Genomic DNA, 23,835 nt, shown 5'->3' with positions numbered 1-23,835 from the left:
AATATTGAGGTTAAACCAAGAAAATAAATTTGGTAGGACATAAAAATGTGAGACGAGAATTTTTATATGGAAAATCTAAATCGGAAAAAACCACGAAACTGGAGTCTAAATTTTCCACTAATATATTTAGTAGGCTTACAGAATTCTCCATATACTCCATAGGAGAAAACAAAAGAAGATATAGAAATTTTTCTTCACTTTTTTCTTCTCTCAGAAATGCACTCTCTCTTGTTTGCCTCACATGTTGCACTATACTTGCAACTCTAAATCAATGTGATGAAAAAACTTTAGACAGGAAACATTGGTTTTTTTATTTAACCACATTCACATCTTTTATAATGCTAAAATAACTACTTTTCCTAACTGACATAAACTGCCATCATCCATAACCGTCATTATCCTAATCTAATAATAACCAACTCCTAATTTATCCAATATTTACCAAATTAATTGAACCAACTTTCAACATGCACTCACTACTAGAAGACTGAGCTGTTATTGCACTTACAATATAACAATTCATAAAATATGTCAATATATATATCAATCATTCAGTTAATGACAGTTTTATAACGTGTCTATTTATAGGAGGAATGAGCTCCAAATTTGCACTCCTATAGCCATCTCTACAACCGCCCTATAGTTACGCCTATGCGAGAGAATTTCAAAGCCGCCGAATTAGCAATAAATTGCAGCAACTCTACTTCACCATTTTAGTCAACATTTGTTGGCTATTCTTCGCAAGATCTTCAATTATAGCAGCTTCTACATGAGATGGATAATCTCAGGTCTCAACACAATGACAACCGTGATCGAAACCTGCCGTATTCTGCCTTCACAAGGCGGCGCCGCCGAGCTGTTCCTGCCGCTCTCCTTCTTCGACATGTATTGGCTGCATTTCAATCACACCCGCCGCCTCATCTTCTACAGCCATCCATGTTCCGAATCTGAATTCTCCAACACCATTGTTCCAAACCTCAAACACTCTCTCTCTTTAGCTCTCAAACACTATCTCCTTGTCGCCGCAAATCTCCTCTACCCTCTCCACACCGACGTCTCGAAGCCCGTTTTCCGTTACGTCTCTGGCGACTCCGTCTCACTCACGATCGCTGTATCCGGCCTCGATTTCGAAGAGCTCGTGGCAGATCACGCTAGAGAATCCGATCAGTTCTATGACCTCCTTCCTCGGACGCCGGCAATGTCCGAGGACGAAAATTACAAAATTATCCCTCCCATCTCTCTGCAGGTGACTCTCTTTCCGGGCCGGGGAATCTGCTTAGGTTTGAGCAATCACCATAGCCTCGGCGACGGCAGATCAATCATCGGATTCATAAAGGTAATTAGGGTTTAAGTCCCTATAAAAGATTTCTTTTATTCATTTTTATTGTTTTATTTTGTTGACATAGTTTAAAATCATTTTTAACACTTAAGCTGGTAATGATTGCAAAATTAGGAGAGACTAATTTACAAATTAAGTGGCTCCATATATTTGTTTGAGAAATGAAGTAGACGGTTTATGTCCCGTATGCAGTTTTATTTTGAGCGTTGGTTGGAATAAAATGTTTGAATATTATTAAATAAAATTGATTTTGTAAAGGAAATATGTAGATATTTTGTAGAATTGTCTAGAATAGGCATGAGAAAATATCTAGATATTTTAGTAAAAATATGAATTATTTAAGAATTATATAGATTTTTATGGATAAAATAAAAATCTAGATATTTAGAATATAAAAGTATTAAGTAGATAATTCCAGAATAGGAAGGGAATGCATATAAATATGGGTAAGTTGTACTAACACTTTGTATAAGTTGAAAAAGTTTGAGAAATAAAAAAGTTTTTTAGTTTCCCCACATCACATTACCTCTCATAAACCATTTTCCATATACTCCTCTCATTCTCCTCTCAAATATTTCTTCCAAACTAAATTACTCCTCTAAAATATATCTTATATTCCAACATTAAATAAGACAGAGAGACTATTACATAAATAAAAAAAATGTTATTTTTAATATCGAGTAATCTTGGTTGGAATAAATTAAAAAAAAAATGAGTAATCGTATTAAAATTAATATTGGTACGATTAATGAAGTTCTTACTAACATTTTTTTCTGCATTTGCCCTAAGGCGTGGGCTGTGATCAACAAATTCGGCAATGATGAGGAGTTTGTTTCTAGAAACAGAGAATCTCTGCCGGTTTTCGACAGACCAAATAGCAAAGATTCTAGTAGACTTGATGGAATATTCTGGGATGTGATGAAGAAGATTCCTTTCCAGCCGGCGGCGACGCATCCATTGCCGACCAATAGAGTGAGAGCTTCGTTCATCCTCCGTCAATCACACATAAAAATGCTCAAGAATCGGATCTTATCGGCGAGGCCAAACATAGATCGAGTTTCCACTTTTGTGGTTGCGGCAGCCTATGTCTGGACCACCTTGGCGAAATCCTTGGGTCTCGCTGGAGATGAATATGAAGATGTGTTGTTCTATTTTGTGGCCGACAGCACGGGGCGGCAGAACGCGCTGTTCGATCCACCAGTGGCGGTGAATTACTTCGGCAATTGCTTGGGAAGCGAGAGGGTGAGAGTGGAGCATCGGAAGTTGGCGGCGGAGGATGGATTTGTTGCGGCGGCAGAAGCCATTGTTGATGAGATAAAGACCAAAATCTACAACTCAAATGAGTTTCTAAAAAACCCGGAAAATATGTTGACGGAGACGTCGAAATATAAGGGCATGAGGTCTTTGGTGGTGACTGGTTCCCCCAAGTTCGATTACGCGGAGGCGGATTTCGGTTGGGGAGAGGCTCAGAAGGTGGAGGTTCTGTCGTTGGACGAGGGATATCGGATGTCAATGTCTAACTCCGGCAACGGCAATTTGGTCATTGGTATGTCACTGATCAAGGAGGAGATGGAGGCTTTTGCTTCTATGTTTGCAACGGGTCTTTATATGTGATGTTTGTCGATCCCTCCCTCTCTAAAAATCTACGACGCAGATGAGTTACTTAAAAGTCTAGAAGATCGGTTGTCGATGTCGAAACTTAAGAGGGTTTTCGGGGTTTTGGTGGTGTATGGTTCGTCCAAGTTTGAATATAAGATACTCCCTCCGTCACTCTGTAGTAGAGGCGTTTCTTTTCGGCACATGATTTAAGAAATTGTGTTAAAAATAGTTAAGTGAAGTAAAAATAAAGTAGGAAAGGAAAAAGGTGGAGAAATGAAGAGAGAAGAAAAGTTGGAGCCTTTTACCAAAATAGGAAGTGACATAGCTACAACGGGACAACCAAAAAAGGAATACGACTCGGCTACAAAGGGACGGAGGGAGTACTATTTTCTTGAATAACACAATATTTTAGATATACTTGTTGGGTTTAAGGTGGGTGTCTCAAGACGATGCTCTTTGGATGCAATGATTTTGTTGATCTTATGTAACTTCCATGGGCTTGCCCATGTTATTCTAGTATGTTTAGTCTACTTGTTGGCTAGTCGTTAATGTTTTACCTCGGGTATGCCTGAGAGTATGATGCAAACGATAAGTTCTGATGATATTTTATTTTATTTTTCATTAAAAAAAAATTGCAAGTATTTAATAACATACGAAAAAGCTTTAATAGGCTTAATACTTATACTCCCTCAGTCCATTATTGAATGTCTTATAGTTGACCGTTACAGATTTTAAGAAATTGATTGACTTTATATAGGAAACTAAGTAGAAACGTTAGTGGAATGTGGGGCCTACTTTTATATATTAATTTTATAATAAAATGTGAGTTGAATGAGTTAATGGAATATAGAATCCACTTACCAAATATAGTAAAAGTGAAATTGAGTATTTATTGACGGACGGACGAAAAAAGAAAAATGAGACATTTAATGGCGGACGGAGGGAGTATTTTATAATAATAAAGTAGAAATATATCTTTAAAAAAGATTTTAAGTAATGTACAACATATATAAAGGATGCATTGTTAGTGATAATGACTATATACCAATCTAATAATCTCAACGGAAAAATAAGATATACACATAACACATGTGTCGTTAGAACTTAGAATAAAACTGCAAATCTCGTTTATGACTATTTAGTTACCAATCTAATAATCCCAACAAGAAAACACTACAAGCATCATAGTACATTGTAAAGTCAACCAGAATCTTTCAATTAACTCTTCTTTTTGTCTTATAAGTTGACGGCAGTTAGAGTATTTAATTTATATAATTCCAATTTCTAAATGTTGGAAAAGTTTACTTCACAAAACTTACAACGACAATCAGGATACAATACTCTTACTTGTCATTGTTGCATCTGCCCCGTACCGAACACTTATGGGATAGCTTAACGGCGAAATAAAAGCGAGTCAATAATTTGACTCTATAATAACTAAATGGCAGTATACTTATATTTTACAAAGAAATACTACGTTACAATATATCATCAAATAAGATTTTAAGAAATAAACTACATAAAAGATGCATCGTATTAGAACAAAATTGAAAATTTTCATTTACATTTAAAGGAGACGTATATAACAAAAGTGAGTACACCTTCCTTTTGTCTTATCTTGAAAAGTTGGTACCAAAATAAACTAAACTATTTAATTGCACATGGAGTAAGTTATTTTCAAGGATTCAATTTCTATATATTCAGAACAAGAGGAAGAATTACTGCACAAATTGAACACCCTAGCTAGTTATCACTAATTCATACTCAAAAAACCTGCAATGACAACCGTGATCGAAACCTGTCGTATTCCGCCTTCACTAGGCGCCGCCACCGAGCTGTTCCTGCCGCTCTCTTTCTACGACATGACTTGGCTGCATCTCAATCACACCCGCCGCCTCGTCTTCTACAACCACACATGTTCAGAAGCCGAATTCTCCAACACCGTTGTTCCAAACCTCAAGCACTCTCTCTCTTTAACTGTCAAACACTATCTCCTTGTCGCCGCAAATCTCCTCTACCCTTCCGACACCGACGCCAAGAAACCGGTTTTCCGGTACATCTCCGGCGACTCTGTCCCGCTCACGATCGCCGTTTCCGGCCTCGATTTCAACGAGCTCGTCGCGAATCATGCTAGAGAAGCTGATCAGTTCTATGACCTCCTTCCTCGGACGCCGGCAATGTCCGAGGAAGAAAATTACAAAATTATCCCTCCCATCTCTCTGCAGGTGACTCTCTTTCCGGGCCGGGGAATCTGCTTAGGTTTGAGCAATCACCATAGCCTCGGCGACGACAGATCAATCATCGGGTTCGTAAAGGTAATTAGAGTTTAAGTCCCTATAAAATCATTTTTAGTCCTTATTAAGTTGATAGTGATGCAAATGAAAACCAAATTGTTAAAGATTGGAAAATTAGGAGAGACTGTATTTACAAATTAAGTGGCTCCAAATATTTGTTTGAGAAATGAACTAGCTAGGGTTTAAGTCTCTATAAAAGTATACTCCTTATGTCCGTCCTTAAATGTCCCATTTTTTCTTCTTTTGTATGTCCGTCAATAAATGTCTCCTTTCATTTTTACTATATTAGGTAAATGGACTATATGTTCCACTAATCCATTCCATTCACATTTTATAACATTTAAAGTAGGTCTCATATTCCACAAACTTTTTCTACCCACTTACCTTATAAAGTCCAACAATTTCTTAAAATTCGTGCCGATCAGTATGGACATTTATTCATGGACATATGGAGTATTATACAGTTTTATATTGTGTGTTGGGAGGAATAAAACAGACACAAAGAGACTAATATAGAGATAAAAATTTTAGTATTGAGTCATCTTCGTTGGAACAAATTAAAAAAGAAAGTGAGTCATCATATTAAAAATATTATTGGTATGTTTAATGAACTTCTAACTAACATTTTTTTTCTTCCTCCGCCCTAAGGCGTGGGCTGTGATCAACAAATCCGGCGATAGTGAGGCGTTAATTTCTAGAAACAGAGAATCTCTGCCGGTTTTCGAGAGACCAATTTGCAAAGATTCTAGTAGAGTTGACAGAATATATTGGGAAGCAATGAAGAAGCGTCCTTTAAAGCCAGCGGCGACGCATCCATTGCCGACCAATAGAGTGAGAGCTTCGTTCATCCTCCGCCAAACCAACATAAAAACGCTCAAGAATCTGATCTTCTCGGCGAGGCCGAACATAGATCGAGTCTCCACTTTTGTGGTTGCAGCAGCCTATGTCTGGGCCACCTTCGCTAAATCCTTGGGCCCCGCTGGACATGAAGATGAGGTGTTCTATATTGCGGCTGACGGCACGGGGCGGAGGAACGCTCTGTTCGATCCACCAGTGCCGGTGAATTACTTCGGCAATTGCTTAGGGACCGGGAGGGTGAGAGTGGAGCATCGGAAGCTGGCGGCGGAGGATGGATTCGTTGCGGCGGCGGAGGCTATTGTTGATGAGATAAAGACCAAAATCTACGACGGGGATGAGTTTCTTAAGAGCCCGGAGAGTCTGTTTACGGAGTTGCCGAAATATAAGGGCATGAGGGCTTTTGCGATGACTGGCTCCCCCAAGTTCGATTATGCGGAGGCGGATTTCGGATGGGGGGAGGCGGAGAAGGTGGAGTTTCTGTCGTTGGACGAGGGATATTCGATGTCGTTGTCCAACTCCGGTGATGGCGATTTGGTCGTCGGTATGTCGTTGACCAAGGAGGAGATGGAGGCTTATGCTTCTATGTTTGCAAGTGGACTCTCTGTGTGATGATTGTCAAGGACAAACAAATTAGATCGATGTTGTTTTGCTTAATTTTGATTATAATTTACTTTTTCTATTACTCCTGCATTCAAATAAAGTACATCCCTCCGTCCACAATGTAAGGAGCCCTTTTAACTCGGCACGAATTTTACAAAATTGTTTAACTTTGTGAAAAAAGTAAAAGGAAAAAATGAGTGGTATATAGGACCCATTTAAAATATTAGTTTTATATTGAAATGAGTTAATTATTTCTCGTATAATTATTTAACTTATTTTATGATAACTTATTTTATGATTTATTGATGATGATTACTATCCAAGTTCTCTTTAGATAGAGATTACAAAATATATGTACAAGGAAAGTATAAATCTATTCTAAGAGTTCTAATAAGTATAATTTTTTTTAGAGTAAATGCCAAAAAAACATATGGCCATTTTAGGTTTTTGTTCCTAGACATTATCTTTCGGATTTTTTTGTCCTGAACATATGGAAATTTGATCATTTTGGTTCTAGACTAACTGTCCGTTAAAAACTAACGGTCAATGGATTTAATCCCGATTTTGACCAAATTAAATTTTTAGTTCTGATTTTTTACTCCCTAATTAATCCCCTAATTATTTTAATAAATATCAAAATCATCTAAATTATGGCCGACGAAGCCAAAGCAACGCCGCCTTCTCCGCCGGCAACCTCTCCCCTCCAACCACGTCCTCTACTCCAACCGCTCCGCCGCCTACGCTTGCCTCCACCAATTCATCGAAGCTCTTTCCCACGCCGAGAAGACCGTCGAGCTCAAGCCCGATTGGGCCAAGGGCTACTCCCGCCTCGGCGCCGCGCACATGGGCCTCCGTCGCTACGCCGACGCCGCCTCCGCCTATAAAAAGGGCCTCCAGATCGACCCTTCCAACGACGCCCTCAAGTCCGGCCTCGCCGGCGCCGAGCGGCCCGACGAACCCCTTCGGCAAGGCATTCGGGCCCGAGATGTGGGTGAGGCTGGCGAGCGATCCCAGCACGAGAGTATCTCCAGCAGCCCGATTTCGTGAAGATGATGCATGTGGTTCAACAAAGCCCCATTAATCTGAATTTGTATTTGAATGATCAGAGGGTTGTGCAGGCGCTTGGGTCGTGCTCCAGATGGATTGTGGAGTCGGAGATGAGGGAGATTTGTAAGGTGTTGAGGGTGAGGAAGGGTTTTGGGGGGGAGAAGGAGGAGTCGCAAGTGGATGGAGAAGAAGAGCAATTCTATTTTTATTTAATATTATTTATTTCTAACTTAAAATAAATATTTATTAAAATAATTAGGGAATAATAATTCAGAATTAAAAGTCAAATTTGGTCAAAATCTGGATTAAACCCATTGACCATTAGTTTTTAACGGAACAGTTAGTCCATGACCAAAATGATCAAATTTCCATATGTCCAGGACCAAAAAATCCAAAAAATAAAATTTAAGACCAAAAACATAAAATGACCATATGTTCGGGACCAACTTTGGCCTTTCAACTAGAATCTCTCATTTCATTTCGGAATAAAACTGCAAATCTCGTTTATGACTATTTAATTACCAATCTAATAATCCCAAACAAGAAAACACTACACCCATCATAGTACATTGTAAAGTCAACCAGAATCTTTCAATTCACTCTTCTTTTGTGTTAATTATAAGGTGACGGCCGTTAGAGTATGTAATTCATGTAGTTCCAATTTCTAAATGTCGGAAAAGTTTACTTTACAAAACTCTTGCAACGACAATTAGTCAATAATAATACTCACTCTGTCTCAAGATAAGTGACCACAAACTTTTCGGCATGAGATTTAAGGAAATGAGATTTTGTCAGTAAAGTGGAAAGTGAATAAAGTAAAAGAGTTAATAAAGTAGAGAGGAAAAGTAAGAGAGAGAGTAGTAAAAAGAAAATGAGTCACTTATCTTGGGACGTTCCAAAAAGGAATATGAGTCACTTATTTTGGGACGGAAGGAAGAGGAGTAGCATTTGAAGTTGGTTGTGATACTTGAGTTGACATATTAGTCTTTGTAGGATACAGCAAAAGTAATTACACCTTCCTTTTGTCTTATTTTGAAAAGTTGGTACCAAAATGCACTACACTATTTAATTGCACATGGAGTAAGTAATTTTCATGGATTCAATTTCTATATATTCAACACCCTAGCCTAGCAAGTTAATCACTAATTCATACTCATAAAACTTGCAATGACAACTGTGATCGAAACCTGCCGTATTCCGCCGTCACAAGGCGCCGCCGCCGAGCTGTTCCTGCCGCTCTCTTTCTACGACATGACTTGGCTGCATTTCAATCACATCCGCCGCCTCGTCTTCTACAACCACCCATGTTCAGAAGCCGAATTCTCCAACACCATTGTTCCAAACCTCAAACACTCTCTCTCTCTAACTCTCAAACACTATCTCCCCGTCGCCGGAAATCTCCTCTACCCTTCCGACACCGACGCCGAGAAACCGGTTTTCCGGTACATCTCTGGCGACTCCGTCCCGCTCACGATCGCCGTTTCCGGCCTCGATTTCAACGAGCTCGTCGCGAATCACGCTAGAGAATCCGATCAGTTCTATGACCTCCTTCCTTGGACGCCGGCAATCTCTGAGGAAGAAAATTACAAAATTATCCCTCCCATCTCTCTGCAGGTGACTCTCTTTCCGGGCCGGGGAATCTGCTTAGGTTTGAACTATCACCATAGCCTCGGCGACGACAGATCAATCATCGGGTTCATAAAGGTAATTAGGGTTTAAGTCCCTGTAATTTTTTTTTCTTTTTTTTTAGTTTTAATTTTGTTGACAAATTAAGTAAGCTGTTAATGATGCAAATGAAAACCAAATTGTTAAAGATTGGAAAATAAGGAGAGACTGAATTTACAAATTAAGTGGCTCCAAAAGTTTGTTAGGAGAAATGAACTAGCTAGGGTTTAAGTCTCGCATACAGTTTTATTTTGTGTGTTGGGCGGAATAAAATAAGACAGCGAGACTATTATAGAGATAAAAAAAAAATTGTTTTTATTTTTAGCGTTGAGTCATCTCAGTTGGGACAAACTAACGTTTTTTTCCTGCATTGGCCCTAAGGCATGGGCTGTGATCTACAAATCAGGCAATGATGAGGCTGTTTGTTTCTAGAAACGAAGAATCTCTACCGGTTTTCCAGAGACCAATTTACAAAGATTCTAGTAGAGTTGACGGAATATATTGGGAAGCAATGAAGAAACGTCCGTTAAAGCCACCGGCGACGCATCCATTGCCGACCAATAGAGTGAGAGCTTCGTTCATCCTCCGCCAATCCCACATAAAATCACTCAAGAATCGGATCTTCTCTGCGAGGCCAAACATAGACCGAGTCTCCACTTTTGTGGTTACGGCGGCCTATGTCTGGGCCACCTTGGCGAAATCCTTAGGCCCCGCTGGACATGAAGATGAGGTGTTCTATATTGCGGCCGACGGAACCGGACGGAGGAACGCGCTGTTTGATCCACCAGTGCCGGTGAATTACTTCGGCAATTGCTTAGGTGGCGGGAGGGTGAGAATCGAGCATCGGAAGTTGGCGGCGGAGGATGGATTTGTTGTGGCGGCGGAGGCTATTGTTGATGAGATAAAGACCAAAATCTATGACGGAGATGAGTTTCTTAAGAGCCCAGAGAATCTGTTGACGGAGATGCCGAAATATAAGGGCATGAGGGGTTTGGCGATGACTGGCTCCCCCAAGTTCGATTTCACCGAGGCGGATTTCGGATGGGGGGAGGCGGAGAAGGTGGAGGTTCTGTCGTTGGACGAGGGATATTCGATGTCTTTGTCTAACTCCGGCGACGGCAATTTGGTCGTCGGTATGTCTTTGACCAAGGAGGAGATGGAGGATTTTGCTTCTATGTTTGCATCTGGTCTCTATATGTGATGATTGTCGAGGACAAATAAATTAGATCGATGTTGTTTTTGCTTAATTTTGATTATCGTTAAATATAAGTATTTTATAATGAAAAAATCTTACTTATAAAATACAAATGTATCATCAAATAAGATTTGAAAAATGCAATATAAAGGATAGTATCATCAAATAAGATTTGAAAAATGCAATATAAAGGATATTGAATCGTTAGAATAAAACTAGATAATTTCATTTACGTATATTTTCCAATTTATGTCTCGTTAGAATAAAACTTCAAATCTTATTTATGACTATTTGTTTATCTAAAATTCCCATAAAAAACTACAAATCTTATTTATGACTATTAGTTTATCTAAAATTCCCATAAAAAAAATTAACATACGTTGAATCATTTTAAAGAAAATACAAATTTCATTTATGACTATTTGTTAACAAGAAAAGAGGTACATGTAATATTGACTACTTTATGAAGTCAATTTCTATATATATATTGTGAAGATGCGAACAATGAGTATAAAACACCATAGTGTGATCACTTGATACTCCAAACACCCGCAATGACAACCGTGATCGAAACCTGCCGTATTCCGCCGCCACAAGGCGTCGCCGCCGAGCTGTTCCTCCCCCTCTCCTTCTTCGACATGTCTTATCTTGATTCCAATCCGATGTACGTCCTCAACTTGTACAATCATCCATGTTCCGAAGCTGAATTCTCCAACACCATTGTTCCGAACCTCAAACACTCTCTCTCTCTCACTCTCCAACACTATCTCCCCGTCGCCGGAAATCTCCTCTACCCTCTCCACACCGACACCGACGCCTCAAAGCCCGTTCTCCGCTACATCTCCGGCGACACAGTAGCGCTCACTATTGCCATCTCCAGCCTTGACTTCAACGATCTCGTCGCGAATCACGCTAGAGAAGCGGACCAATTCTACGACCTCGTGCAGCCGCGGGCGCCGCTGGCTGAGGAAGAGAATTACAAAATTGCCCCTGTGATCTCACTCCAGGCGACTCTCTTTCCCGGCCGCGGAATCTGCATCGGTGTGAACTTCCACCACAGCCTCTGCGACTGGAGATCCATCGTCGGATTCGTCAAGGCGTGGGCCATGGTCAACAAATCCGGCGACGACGAGGCTTTGGGCGAATCTCCGCCGGTTTTTGAGAAACCGGACTCGGAAGCTTCAAGAAGAGTCCATGGAATATTCTGGAATGCAATGAAGAAGATTCCTTTCAAGACGGTGGTGCCTCTCCCACGGCCGACTAACAAAGTGAGAGCTTCATTCATCCTCCGCCAATTCGACATAAAAAACCTCAAGCATCGGTTCTTATCAGCGAGGCCGAGCCTAGACCGAGTCTCCACTTTCACGGTTGCGGCAGGGTACATCTGGACCACGCTGGTGAAGTCCCACGGCAGCAGCGCGGAAGATAAACACGAGGTGTTCTATTTTCCGGCTGATGCGAGAGGGCGGCAGAACGCGCTGTTCGATCCGCCGGTTCCGGTGAATTACTTCGGGAATTGCTTGGGTGGTGGGTTGGTGAAATTGGAGCAACGGAAACTGGCGGGGAATGATGGATTTGTGGTGGCGGCGGAGGCGATTGGTGATGTGATCAAAGCTAAAATCTACGACGGAGATGAGTTTCTTAAAAGGCCGGAAGATCGGCTGGGGAAGATAGATGAGAGCGTGGTCGGAGTTTTGGCGGTGTATGGTTCGATCAAGTTTGAATGTAAGGAGGCGGATTTCGGATGGGGGGTGGCAAGGAAGGTGGAGATGCTGTCGTTGGACCGAGAGGTGTTGATTGGGATGTTGATGAGTAACTCCGGCGACGGTGGTTTGGTTATCGATTTGTCGCTGCCCAAGGAGAGGATGGAGTCTTTTGCTTCTATATTTCAAGATGGCCTAACGGTGTTAGAGAAAATAATGGATGTAATCCACAAAACCTAAGGGTTACAAATAGTGCAAGTTATCCTTTCAAGCAAAAAAATGTCAGGCCTTCGTTAATGATAAGTTACTACTACTATACTCCGTTCGTTCCATAATAATGGAAACGTTTCTTTTCGGCACAGAGATTAAGAAAAATTGCATTAGGTGAGTTAAGTAAAATGGAGAATAAAGTGGAAAATAAAAAAGGTGGAGAGATTAAGAGAGAAAAAAATAAGAGAGAGTAAAATAGGTTTGCAAAAATGTGTTGACTTTTACTAAAAAGAGAAATGACTGTACTATTATAGAACGTACCAAAATGGCAAAATGACTCTATTACTATGGAATGGATAGTAATAGAGGGAGTACAATTTAACTTGAGACGACACAATAACAACCAAATCATGATATTATACAATTAAAATTTATTATAATATGATTAGAACTTTATCATGATTTAAATTTAAATAATATATTAAAGTATAATACTTTTTAATAAATAAAAATAATAAAAGTAATTATTTTATTTATTAACGGATAATCCATACCTGACTCTAACCCGATCCGACCCTACCGAAAATCATCAGGTTCTTATTGGGTCGACCCTATAAGGACCCGAAACCAAAATGTGAATGTTCATGTCTAATTAACTTCATGTGTGTTCGTCTCGTATAAAAAATAATCACCTCTAACAAAACCTACTCCATTTGTCTTTATGTAAGATGCCACTTTCTTAAACACTTTAAAATTAGCATTCATAAAATCTTGTACCGTCCCAAGAAGGAGTCATCTTCTTTGGAGCGGAGGAAGTATGAGTAGTGGAATGTATGGTCTACTAAAAATATTAAAAATGAAGTAAGACAATTAACAAAGGACAAACCAAAATGTGAAATGTAATTCCTACTTCCATTCTATACATTGCTTGGTATAATGAGATGAATGAGGGGTTTGATGAAAATGAGAAATCCAAAGAAGTTCACATTTCATTCATATCTTCGTTCCATTGAACCTACAATCCATTCTATTTGTATTCTTGTTTGGGATGTCTAACCTAAAGTGAGTAATTTATTTTAAGCAAAAAACAACATTTTTCCTTTTTTCAACTTTATTTTCTTCTCACTTTTCTACTTTACTCTTTTTCAACTTCAATTAATTTAAAGATAACTTTCTTATTCCATCTGTTTTCAAAAAAAAATGAAATTATTTCATTTTTGGTCTGTTCAAAATAGAAACTTCGCATATATGAAATGGATCTAACAATCTACTAACACTAATTCCACTGCTTTTTTTGTTCGTCTCTCTTACTTTACCTATTTTTACTCTTTTCCGCTCTTACTTTAGCAACTTTGTATTAAAACTCATACCATTTTCAACTTTTGTATTTTTAAGAAACGAAGGAAGTAATTTATTTGTTCCAAAAGAAACGTATCACTTATCGTGAGATCACAGGGGAAATATAACGAAATAGCATATTACTCTATTAGCTAGCATTAATAAGATGTTAACAAACGTAAAACCATCCTACCCGTCCAGAAAATCATCCAAAATTTAACATGTTTGACCTGTCACACATTTAAAAATATATTATGAAAAGTGAGTTAGAAAAATTTACTAAAAATAATACAAATAAAATATGACAAATTTTATTGGATAGATAAAAATGGAATCCAAGCGACAATTTTCTAGTATAGAAGGAGTATAATTGTATATATGACTTACCAATTCAGTCTATTATTTGGGTCGTAAAAAATGGACAAGACTATTTACTTGGACATGCAGTAATATTTTGTAATGGATTCAATTTCTATATATTGAAAAGGAGTGGTAATGCAAAACAAAAAGAAAAAGAAAAGGAGTAGTAAAATTACCCTATAAAACACCATATCTAGTTGTTCGCTTCATACTCAAAAACCCTGCAATGACAACTGTGATCGAAAACTGCCGTATTCCGCCGCCACAAGGCGTCGCCGCCGAGCTGTTCCTGCAGCTCTCCTTCTTCGACATGACTTGGCTGCATTTCAATACGACCCGCCGCCTCATCTTCTACAACCATCCATGTTCCGAAGCTGAATTCTTCAACACCATTGTTCCGAACCTCAAACACTCTCTCTCTTTAACTCTCAAACACTTTCTCCCCCTCGCCGGAAATCTCCTCTACCCTTCCGAACCTGACACCGAGAAACCTGTTTTCCGATACATCTCTGGCGACTCCGTCTCCCTCACGGTCGCTGTATCCTGTCTCGATTTTGAAGAGCTTGTAGCGAATCACGCTAGAGAATCGGATCAATTCTATGACCTCCTTCCGCGGACGCCGAAAATGGCCGAGGAAGAAGATTACCAAATTGTCCCTCTGATCACTCTGCAGGTGACTCTCTTTCCCGGCCGAGGAATCTGCGTTGGTTTGAGCAATCACCATAGCCTTAGCGACGGGAGATCAATCTTAGGATTCATGAAGGTAATGGCTTAAGTATTTTTTTATTTGTTAATTTTGTCCACATTATCTGAAATTATTTTTAACCCTTATTAATGATTTTACTAATTCTAAAATATAATGAAAAGTGTTATTGGTATGACTTTTAGTATTTTAATGGGGGTTAAGATTATATATATCTCATGATTCAATTTGTATTACGTTTGGTTCATGAGATTCAATCTCGTGACTTAATTTTAGATGGATAGTCATGATGCATAGTCAATCCCTTCCTACTAAATAATTTAGCAACTCAATCTTAAATTCTCTCCGTCCCCGATTAAGAGTCACACTTTGACCGGACACGAGTTTTAAGAAATGTAAAGAAAAGTTGGTTGAAAAGTTAGTGGAATGTGAGACCCATTTTTTTATATTGATTTTATAATAAAATGTGAGTGAATTGAGTTAGTGGAATGTGAGACCTAATTACTATTTATGGTAAAAATGAAGTATGACTCTTAATTGGGGATGGACCGAACTGAAAAAGTGTGACTCTTAATCGGGGACGGAGGGAGTACTATCTTACTACTATTTTCTTTAGAAAATCGAACAACACCTAATTAAAATAAATCTATTCAACTATAAGAAAATATCCTTAATCATGAAGTTCTTACTAACATTTTTTTTTCGTGAAGGCGTGGGCTATGATCAACAAATCCGGAGATGATGACGTGTTTGTTTCTAGAAACGGTGAATCTCTGCCGTTTTTCAAGAGACCAATTTGCAAGGATTCTAGTAGACTTGATGGAATATTCTGGGATGTGATGAAGAAGATTCCTTTCCAGCCGGCGGTGACGCATCCATTGCCGACCAATAGAGTGAGAGCTTCATTCATCCTCCGCCAATCCGACATAAAAATGCTCAAGAATCTGATCTTCTCGGCGAGGCCAAACATAGATCGAGTCTCCACTTTTGTGGTTGCGGCCGCCTATGTCTGGACCACCTTGGCGAAATCCTTGGGTCCCGCTGGAGATAAAGATGAGGTTTTCATCTTTGGGGCCGACGCCAGGGGGCGGCGGAACGCGCTGTTCGATCCACCAGTGCCGGTGAATTACTTCGGCAATTGCTTAGGTGGCAGGGTGGTGAGAGTCGAGCATCGGAAGTTGGCGGCGGAGGATGGATTTGTTGCGGCGGCAGAGGCTATTGGTGATGAGATGAAGGCAAAAATATACGACGGGGATGAGTTTCTGAAAAGCCCGGAGAATCTGTTGACGGAGATGGCGAAATATAAGGATATGAGGGCTTTGGGGATAACTGGTTCCCCAAAGTTGGATTTCACGGAGGCAGATTTTGGATGGGGGGAGGCGGAGAAGGTGGAGTTTCTGTCGTTGGATGGTACGGGATATTTGATGTCGTTGTTTAACTCGCGCGACGGGGATTTGGCCGTCGGTATGTCGTTGGCCAAGGAGGAGATGGAGGCTTTTGCTTCTATGTTTGCAATTGGTCTCTCTATGTGATAAAGGGTTTAGGTTTGCAGCTTTGATTTGATTTTCCATAACAACATTTAAGTTGATTTATTGCAGAACAATGGGGTATAACTGTATCTCTAAAATTATGTTTTAGATTAATTTTTCAACGTATATTGTTGCTCGGGTCCTTAATCGATGTACCTCCGATCTCCATGTTCTAGACGTAGGTTCGAAATTCTTTAAGAGCAATATCGTAGTAAGGTTTCTTCATTCTATTTAAATTATTTTATCAGTATTCTGAAATAATCCCTCCATCCCACAAGAATATGCATTCTTTCATTTTTAGTACGTTTCTCAAGAATATGCACTTTCTAATTTTGGAAAATATTTTCTTTCTAATGAGGTGGGACCCATTTTCCACTAACAATACTTTAATTACTTGTTTTCTCAACTTTTCTTTTACTTTGCCAATTTTACATTAAAACTCGTTTCGGACCTAAAGTATATATTCTTTTTGACGGAAGAAGTATATAAGAGCATCCACAATAGCGGCTAGCCCACCAGCTAGCCGATTCGCGTCGCTAGCCGAACTATTGTAATCGGCCAGCGCCGAATCGGCGAAAAAATCGGCGTGGGCTAGCCGATTTGAGGGCGCTGACCGCCATTGTGGCGTGCCAATCGGCCAGCGCCAATTTTCGTTTTTTTTTTTAAATTTTTGAAAACCTATATATACGCTATATTAGTTTCATTTTCATTTGCACCACTTGTTTTAACGAGTTTTCTCTCTTTCTAAATTTCTATACAAGAGCAACATCGAGCGATGGACCACAACAACGAGTCCAGTCCGGCGACGAGCGGATCTCAGACTCCCACGGTACCCGTGGGATCTGGATGGGGCCAGATGGCCGGGCAAATGGGCTCAGGGTTTAACGTCCCTTGGCAACAGTTGATGGGGATGATGGCTGGAGCGCAGGGGGGGAAACGGGGGGGATGCCGGGCGGGGTGCAGGCCAGCGGCGGGTAGGTAACGCCGGGGTGGGGAGGTATACCCCAGATGCAGCAGTAGATGATGGGGATGATGCCGGTATGGCAGGGAGGTATGCATCCCGGGATGTAGGGTCACCGAGGGGGGACACGGTCTATCGTCCCTCTCTTGATTTTTTGACGACTTCGCCTCACACGTCGACCCAAGTGAAGACGCAGTTCACTGGCGATGATCTTTTGTCATTGCATGAGATGAGGATCGATCTCGGGGACCTGAACACTCCCATTCCAGCGGGTCGGGCCGCGCCGAAGAAGAAGAAGGCCAAGGGGAAGGGCAAGGTGGTCGGCGAGTCGTCGCAGCCCGCTGTTCACGACACCCCCACGCAGAGGAAGTGGACGGAGGATGAGTACGCCGGCGTGGCCAAGGCGTGGTTGTCGGTTTGCGATGATCCGCTGGTTGCGAACAACCAGCGGGTCCTCAACATGTGGGCGAAGATTGGAGCAGCCTACAGGAGGAACTGCATGCACGGAAAGGACTACAGCGAGGAGGAGTGTCGGAAGGGGTGGGAACGGATCAGGGCCGCGGTCGGCCGATTTTCGGGGTTGTACGCCAACGCCCTCCGCCAGCTGACTAGTGGTCAGAATGAGGAGGACGCCCGGAGGGTAGCGGAGAGTCAGTTCCCCTTGCCGGGGAAGTATAAGGAGTTCACCTTCTGGGAATGCTATGTGTTGCTGAAGGACTCCGAGAAGTTCCGGGCGGGGTGCGACGCTGAGTGGCCGAAGAAGCAGAGGTTGAACTATTCCGACGACTACAGCAACAGCAGCGGCGGATCCCACGACCTCCCCCCGGATGCTGAGGAGTTTCCGTCCCCTCCATCCTCTACTCGTCGCCCTCGCCCGGTTGGCCAAAAGCGGGCGCAACGGGAAGCGAGGGGAGGATCACCCCTATCGCCACAAGAGGTCATCTCGGCACCTTATTCTCGCGTGCAAAGACGGAGGAACGGATGTACAAGGTCTTCCAAGAGTGGAAGGCCGCAACTGACCCCACGGAGAAGAGGTTTCTCCACTCAATGCTCGAGAACATGCGGGTGGATTTGGATGCCTCGAGGGCACTGGTGGGGGGTTCAGAGGCTGCCTCAGATACCCCGGGTGGCAGCGGCGAGGACGGCGGCGGCGACGACGAGTGTATTTTTTTTTATCTATGTACCTTTTTTTTAATGAAATGAATGAATTTTCCCGTATATGTCTCGTAAATTTAATTCCGTAATTTAATCGTAAATTTAATTCCTTAAATGTAGTTGTTTTGAATTATTTTTATTGCGGCTGGCCTATGACTAGCCTATTTGAGTAAAATGCTAATGTGGCAGGTGGATTTTTAGAGCTGCTGTCGTGGCAGAGAGAGAGAGTGGCTGGCTTATGGCTGACCTATTCTTATTGTGGATGCTCTAAAAGTAGAATCTACGTAACATTAATTTTTTTCAATTCACTTTCTACGACAATGATACTTATAAAATTTGAGCATGGTGAAAACATTACACATATTAGAGAACGAAGGGAATAGTCACTAGTCTTGATAGCTTAATATGAAAGATTTTAATTAACAATATTAACAACTCGCCTATTAACTCCAAGAACTCGTTTATTAAATATTTCGAAAAGAAATATGAATCACTTATCAAGCGACAAAGGAAAGTACTAAGTTCATCTTTTACATAAATACTCAAGGGCTATATTTTGAAAAATACTACCTCTGTCCCTGAAAATTTGATACATATTACCATTTCGGGCCGTCCCTGAAAATTTGATACACTTCACTTTTACCATTTTTGGCAGTGGACCCCATATTCCACTAACTCATTCCTACTCACATTTTATTATAAAACTAATACTTTAAAAGTAGGATCCACATCCCACCAACTTTTTCAACTCATTTTTCATTACATTTCTTAAAATCCGTGTCGGGTCAAAGTGTAGCAAATTTTGGGGGACGGAGGTAGTAACATCTTAAATAAAAGGGACTGAAGGAAGGAATAGGTAATTGTAGACTACATGTCTACAACCTTGATTCTCCATATATTTTTCCTCGCGATATTAGGCCATCTTGAAATATAGACGCAAAAGACTCCATCCTCTCCTTGGGCAGCGACATATCGATGACCAAACCGCCGTCGCCGGAGTTACTCATCAACATCCCATATTTATCTTCATCCAACGACAGAATCATCATCTTCCTCGCCACCCCCCACCCGAAATCCGCCTCCTTAAACTCAAACTTTGGCGAACCATACACCACCAAAACCCCGAAAACCTTCTCACGCCTCTCCATCTTCCCCAGCCGATTTTCCGGACTCTTAAGCAACTCATCTCCGTCGAGAATCTTCGCCTTGATCACATCCCCAATCGCCTCCGCGGCCACCACAAATCCATCCTCCCCCGCCACCTTCCGCTGCTCCATCTTCACCAACCCACCACCCAAGCAATTCCCGAAGTAATTCACCGGAACCGGCGGATCGAACATCGCGTTCCGCCGCCCCCTTGCGTCAGCCGGAATGTAGAGCACCTCCTCTTCCCCTTCCGCGCTGCTGCCGTGAGACTTCACTAGTGCAGTCCAAACATACGCCGCAGCTACCATTAAAGTGGAGACCCGATCCAGGCCCGGCCTCGCCGTTAAGATCCGATTCTTCAGCTTCCTTATGTCGGATTGGCGGAGGACGAACGAGGCTCTCACTCTATTAGTAGGCTGTGGAAGCGACGCTGCAGGCTCGAAAGGAATCTTCTTCATTTCATTCCAGAACATTCCATTGACTCTTCTAGAACCTTCCGTATCCGGTTTCTCAAAAACCGGCCCGGTTTTCGTCGCGAAAACCTCATCACCGCCGGATTTATTGATCGCAGCCCACGCCTTCATGAATCCGACGGTGGATCTCCAGTCGCAGAGGGTGTGCTGGAAGTTCACGCCGATGCAGATTCCGCGGCCGGGGAAGAGAGTCGCCTGGAATGAAAACACAGGGGCAATTTTGTAATTTTCTTCTTCAATCAGCGGGACGGGCGGCGGGACGAGGTCGTAGAATTGGTCGGCTTCTCTCGCGTGATTCGCGACGAGCTCGTCGAAATCGAGGCCGGAGACGGCGACCGTGAGGGCTACGGTGTCGCCGGAGATGTAGCGGAGGACGGGCTTTGAGGCGGCGGTGTCGAGAGGGAAGAGGATGTTTCCGGCGACGGGGAGGTAGTGTTTGAGGACTAAAGAGAGAGAGTGTTTGAGCTTCGGAACAATGGTGTTGAGGAATTCAGCTTCGGAACATGTGTGATTGTAGAAGTTGAGGACGTATATCGGAACGGTGTGCAGCCAAGACATGTCGAAGAAGGAGAGCGGGAGGAGGAGCTCGGCGGCGACGCCTTGAGGCGGCGGAATACGGCAGGTTTCGATTACGGTTGTCATGGCGGTGTTTGGAGTAAGAGTGATGATACTACTAAGGGGTATTTAAGGAATTTTTTCTCGAATGAGAGTGTCTTTGTTAGCATCGAATTGAAAGATTCTTATCTCTACATTTATCTTTAACAAAATTTTTGTTGGCATTAAAGTTTTAACTAAGGTAAATGGAATAAGTAAGTGGAATATCAGTCGTGGTATAATGTGGGGTCTACTTACTATTTATGGTAAAAATAAAATAAAATTCTTATTTTGGAACGGATCGAAATGGGAAACGAAAATCTTATTGTGGGACGAAGGGAGTAGTCATAAACGAAATTTTTACTAGACAGATAGGATGGATTTTTGTATTTCTTAATGTATACTCCATCCGTTTCAAGGTAGTTGAACCGTATTTCATTTTGGGTTGCCCTAAGATAATTTTAGTCCGTCCCGTAATAATATGCACTTTCTTTAGGGACGAATGGAGTATATGATTACACTTATTAAAAAGTCAAAATATTTTTGTGGAACGAATCAGAATTTGACTAAATTTAATAATTTAAATGACTCAATTGCAAAATCAAACAAAAATGTGATTGAATTGATAGATTCTGAATGACTTTTGGGATTAGTAGATTGGGAAATGGTCACAAATGAAATTTGCAGTTTTATTAGATTAGTATAGTCATAAATGAAATTTACAGTTGTATTCTAACGATACATGGTTTTTGTTGGGATAATTAGATTGGTATATAGTCATAAATGAAATTTGCAGTTTTATTCCAACGACACATATTTTATGTTGTACTCCCTCTTTACCAATAACATATTTTTCTTTTTAGGCAATTCTAAATAAGATTATTAAAATTTTATATTTTGAAATATTAAAATAACTTTATCTCTTCAATTATTATATAACAATTATTATATATAATCACTTTTTTCTCTCTTCAATTAAATGATACAACCATCTTTTTCTCTTCATTTAAAACTTATATATACTCACATTTTTACACTGCAATTAAACAAATTAACTAACAAATTATAAAATCTCTTGTCAACCGAGAAATGTGTCATATTAGCCGAGTCAGATGGAGTATTTCTTAAAATCTTACTACCTTCGTCCCATCAAGATGTTTACTTTTCCCTTTTAGTTTGTCACATTTAAGATGTCCACTTTCTATATTTGGAAATAAATACTCTATCTATCTCAAGTTACTTAAGTTGTATTTCATTTTAGGTTGTCCCAAATTACTTGAGCCATTTATCTTTTTGGCTAAAAACAAAACATTTAATCACACCTACTTTATTCTTTCTTTTACTATTTTATTCTCTCCTCTCTCTTTCTTTATTTTCTCATCTACTTTATTTTACTTTATTTAACTCACTAAACATAACTTTCTTAAATATCATGCCGAAAAGAAACGCCTCAAGTAACATGGGACGAAGGAAGTATTTCTCTCCTCTCTCTTCATTAGAATATTCAATTACTACTTTTTTTCTCTTTACTTACTCCATCTAACAACTTTTCATAAAATCACGTGTCACTCAAAAATGAGGTTATCTTGAGTGGGACGGATGGAGTTTTTGTTAGTAAAAAAAAACAAAGTGAAACAATCAATAATGGATGAACCACATAAAAAAAATTATTCCCTCATTCTTACATTAAGGGCTCGTTTGATAAAAAGGATGGGATATGAGAAGATATGTAAAATAAGATAAGAAATACGGGCTTCATGTCAAGATATGCAAAGATATTATGTTTTTTCGTTGTTGTTTGATAGAACAGAAATTATCTAAATTTGTATAGTATATTAAATAACATGGTTTAACTTGACAAATTTGGAATGGTCCATATTGAGGAGGTAAGGAAATTAGGGTCAATTGTACAAGGAAATCCTCATTCACCTATAATCCTAATTTCATGCGTAGAAGAGATGTTATTTATGTCCATCACATGCTCATACATAGTCCGAGAACCATTATATTGCATGCTCATGAGATCCTTCGTAAGTTTTCCTGCAATAAACTTTATATGCAGTTATGAAGCAATCCTCAACGTTCTGCAAACATTCTTTTGCAATGTCAATCGTTGAGAAACTTTATCTGCAACGACCATTCTAATGAACTATAAACTTAGTCCTGTTATATTTTTCCCAAGCATTATGGGCAATCAACCAAACTACTTTGATCATAAGATCATTGACTCATCATTCAACAGTGTTAGGAAGTCCATTACATCAAGAGTGAACTCAAGTTTCTCTTTCCATTCAGAGAAGTTAGTTCCATTAAGTGCGGGAAAATTTGAGATAAACATACTAGTAGCAAAAAATATATGTTTTTACGTTATAAGAGCAATTAAGAAATGAATGCTCACATATAAAAGCTTAGAATAATAACACGAACATTAATTTGAAAACCCATATCATGAGGCAATTATGAAAACTCCTTTGGGTAGTCTTCATACAATTATAAAAATCATGCTTTTAATATTCATATCTTAGTTCAATAATTGAGTAATAATAAATTGGCGTTACCTTTGGGTAATCGGCACCAATTTAAATTATTAACTCCATAAGTGTTTATTATGTTGCAAAGACTATTTCCTTTGGGAATCTAGACCTTATAACAAACAAACTATTTAGATAATGAATAGCCACAAAAAGTATGATGATTAATTGCATACATAGATTTTCATATTAACTTGATTGTAAACTCTTCTCATTTTACCTCACTTTGGTGATTGTAAAATAAACATAATATAATCAAGAACATATAGAGATTAATTGCTTAAACAAATTATAATATGAGTTTGATTATAGACTCTCCTTATTTTGCTTCACTTTGGTGATTGCAAAATAAACATAATATAATCAAAATACATGTTAAAACGAGAATTGAATTATGTAATCATTCATTCCACCGTTCCGGTAGATTCATAATCATAAGACATTTAATTGAAATCTCAATTCATCAATGCACATATTCAAACTCAATTTACATAAAGTATATATACAATCAAAATACCCAAATCAATTCCATATA

General features: G+C 40.1%; 5 protein-coding genes and 1 pseudogene across 5 annotated transcripts; 5 read left to right on the top strand and 1 right to left on the bottom strand.

Annotated features, from left to right (window-relative positions):
- The first annotated feature begins 755 nt into the window (after positions 1 to 755).
- LOC125188831 (malonyl-coenzyme:anthocyanin 5-O-glucoside-6'''-O-malonyltransferase-like) lies at positions 756 to 3,457 on the top strand. The gene is made up of 2 exons (XM_048085892.2): positions 756 to 1,336; positions 2,129 to 3,457. The coding sequence occupies exons 1-2, from the start codon at positions 770 to 772 to the stop codon at positions 2,951 to 2,953; spliced, it is 1,392 nt and encodes a 463-aa protein (XP_047941849.2). The 5' UTR covers positions 756 to 769; the 3' UTR covers positions 2,954 to 3,457.
- Positions 3,458 to 4,716: 1,259 nt separating this feature from the next.
- On the top strand, positions 4,717 to 6,723 carry LOC125188169 (malonyl-coenzyme:anthocyanin 5-O-glucoside-6'''-O-malonyltransferase-like). Its single transcript, XM_048084926.2, has 2 exons — positions 4,717 to 5,253; positions 5,881 to 6,723. The coding sequence occupies exons 1-2, from the start codon at positions 4,717 to 4,719 to the stop codon at positions 6,697 to 6,699; spliced, it is 1,356 nt and encodes a 451-aa protein (XP_047940883.2). The 3' UTR covers positions 6,700 to 6,723.
- A 2,181-nt stretch (positions 6,724 to 8,904) lies between these two features.
- On the top strand, positions 8,905 to 10,611 carry LOC125188172 (malonyl-coenzyme:anthocyanin 5-O-glucoside-6'''-O-malonyltransferase-like; annotated as a pseudogene).
- Positions 10,612 to 11,151: 540 nt separating this feature from the next.
- Positions 11,152 to 12,540, top strand: LOC125188173 (malonyl-coenzyme:anthocyanin 5-O-glucoside-6'''-O-malonyltransferase-like). Its single transcript, XM_048084929.1, has one exon. The coding sequence runs from the start codon at positions 11,152 to 11,154 to the stop codon at positions 12,538 to 12,540; it is 1,389 nt and encodes a 462-aa protein (XP_047940886.1).
- Positions 12,541 to 14,391: 1,851 nt separating this feature from the next.
- Positions 14,392 to 16,443, top strand: LOC125188174 (malonyl-coenzyme:anthocyanin 5-O-glucoside-6'''-O-malonyltransferase-like). Its single transcript, XM_048084930.1, has 2 exons — positions 14,392 to 14,971; positions 15,622 to 16,443. The coding sequence occupies exons 1-2, from the start codon at positions 14,435 to 14,437 to the stop codon at positions 16,441 to 16,443; spliced, it is 1,359 nt and encodes a 452-aa protein (XP_047940887.1). The 5' UTR covers positions 14,392 to 14,434.
- Positions 16,444 to 19,431: 2,988 nt separating this feature from the next.
- On the bottom strand, positions 19,432 to 20,817 carry LOC125188175 (malonyl-coenzyme:anthocyanin 5-O-glucoside-6'''-O-malonyltransferase-like). Its single transcript, XM_048084931.1, has one exon. It carries the CDS (start codon positions 20,815 to 20,817, stop codon positions 19,432 to 19,434), a length of 1,386 nt encoding a protein of 461 aa, XP_047940888.1.
- Between the last annotated feature and the right edge of the window lie 3,018 nt (positions 20,818 to 23,835).

This window comes from Salvia hispanica, chromosome 5 (assembly GCF_029641045.1).
Source record: "Salvia hispanica isolate PSC_SH4W2 chromosome 5, Shi_PSC_v1, whole genome shotgun sequence".
Lineage (NCBI taxonomy): Eukaryota > Viridiplantae > Streptophyta > Magnoliopsida > Lamiales > Lamiaceae > Salvia > Salvia hispanica.
Note: the sequence above shows the minus strand (reverse complement) of the source record. Positions and strands in the feature narration are given on the sequence as shown.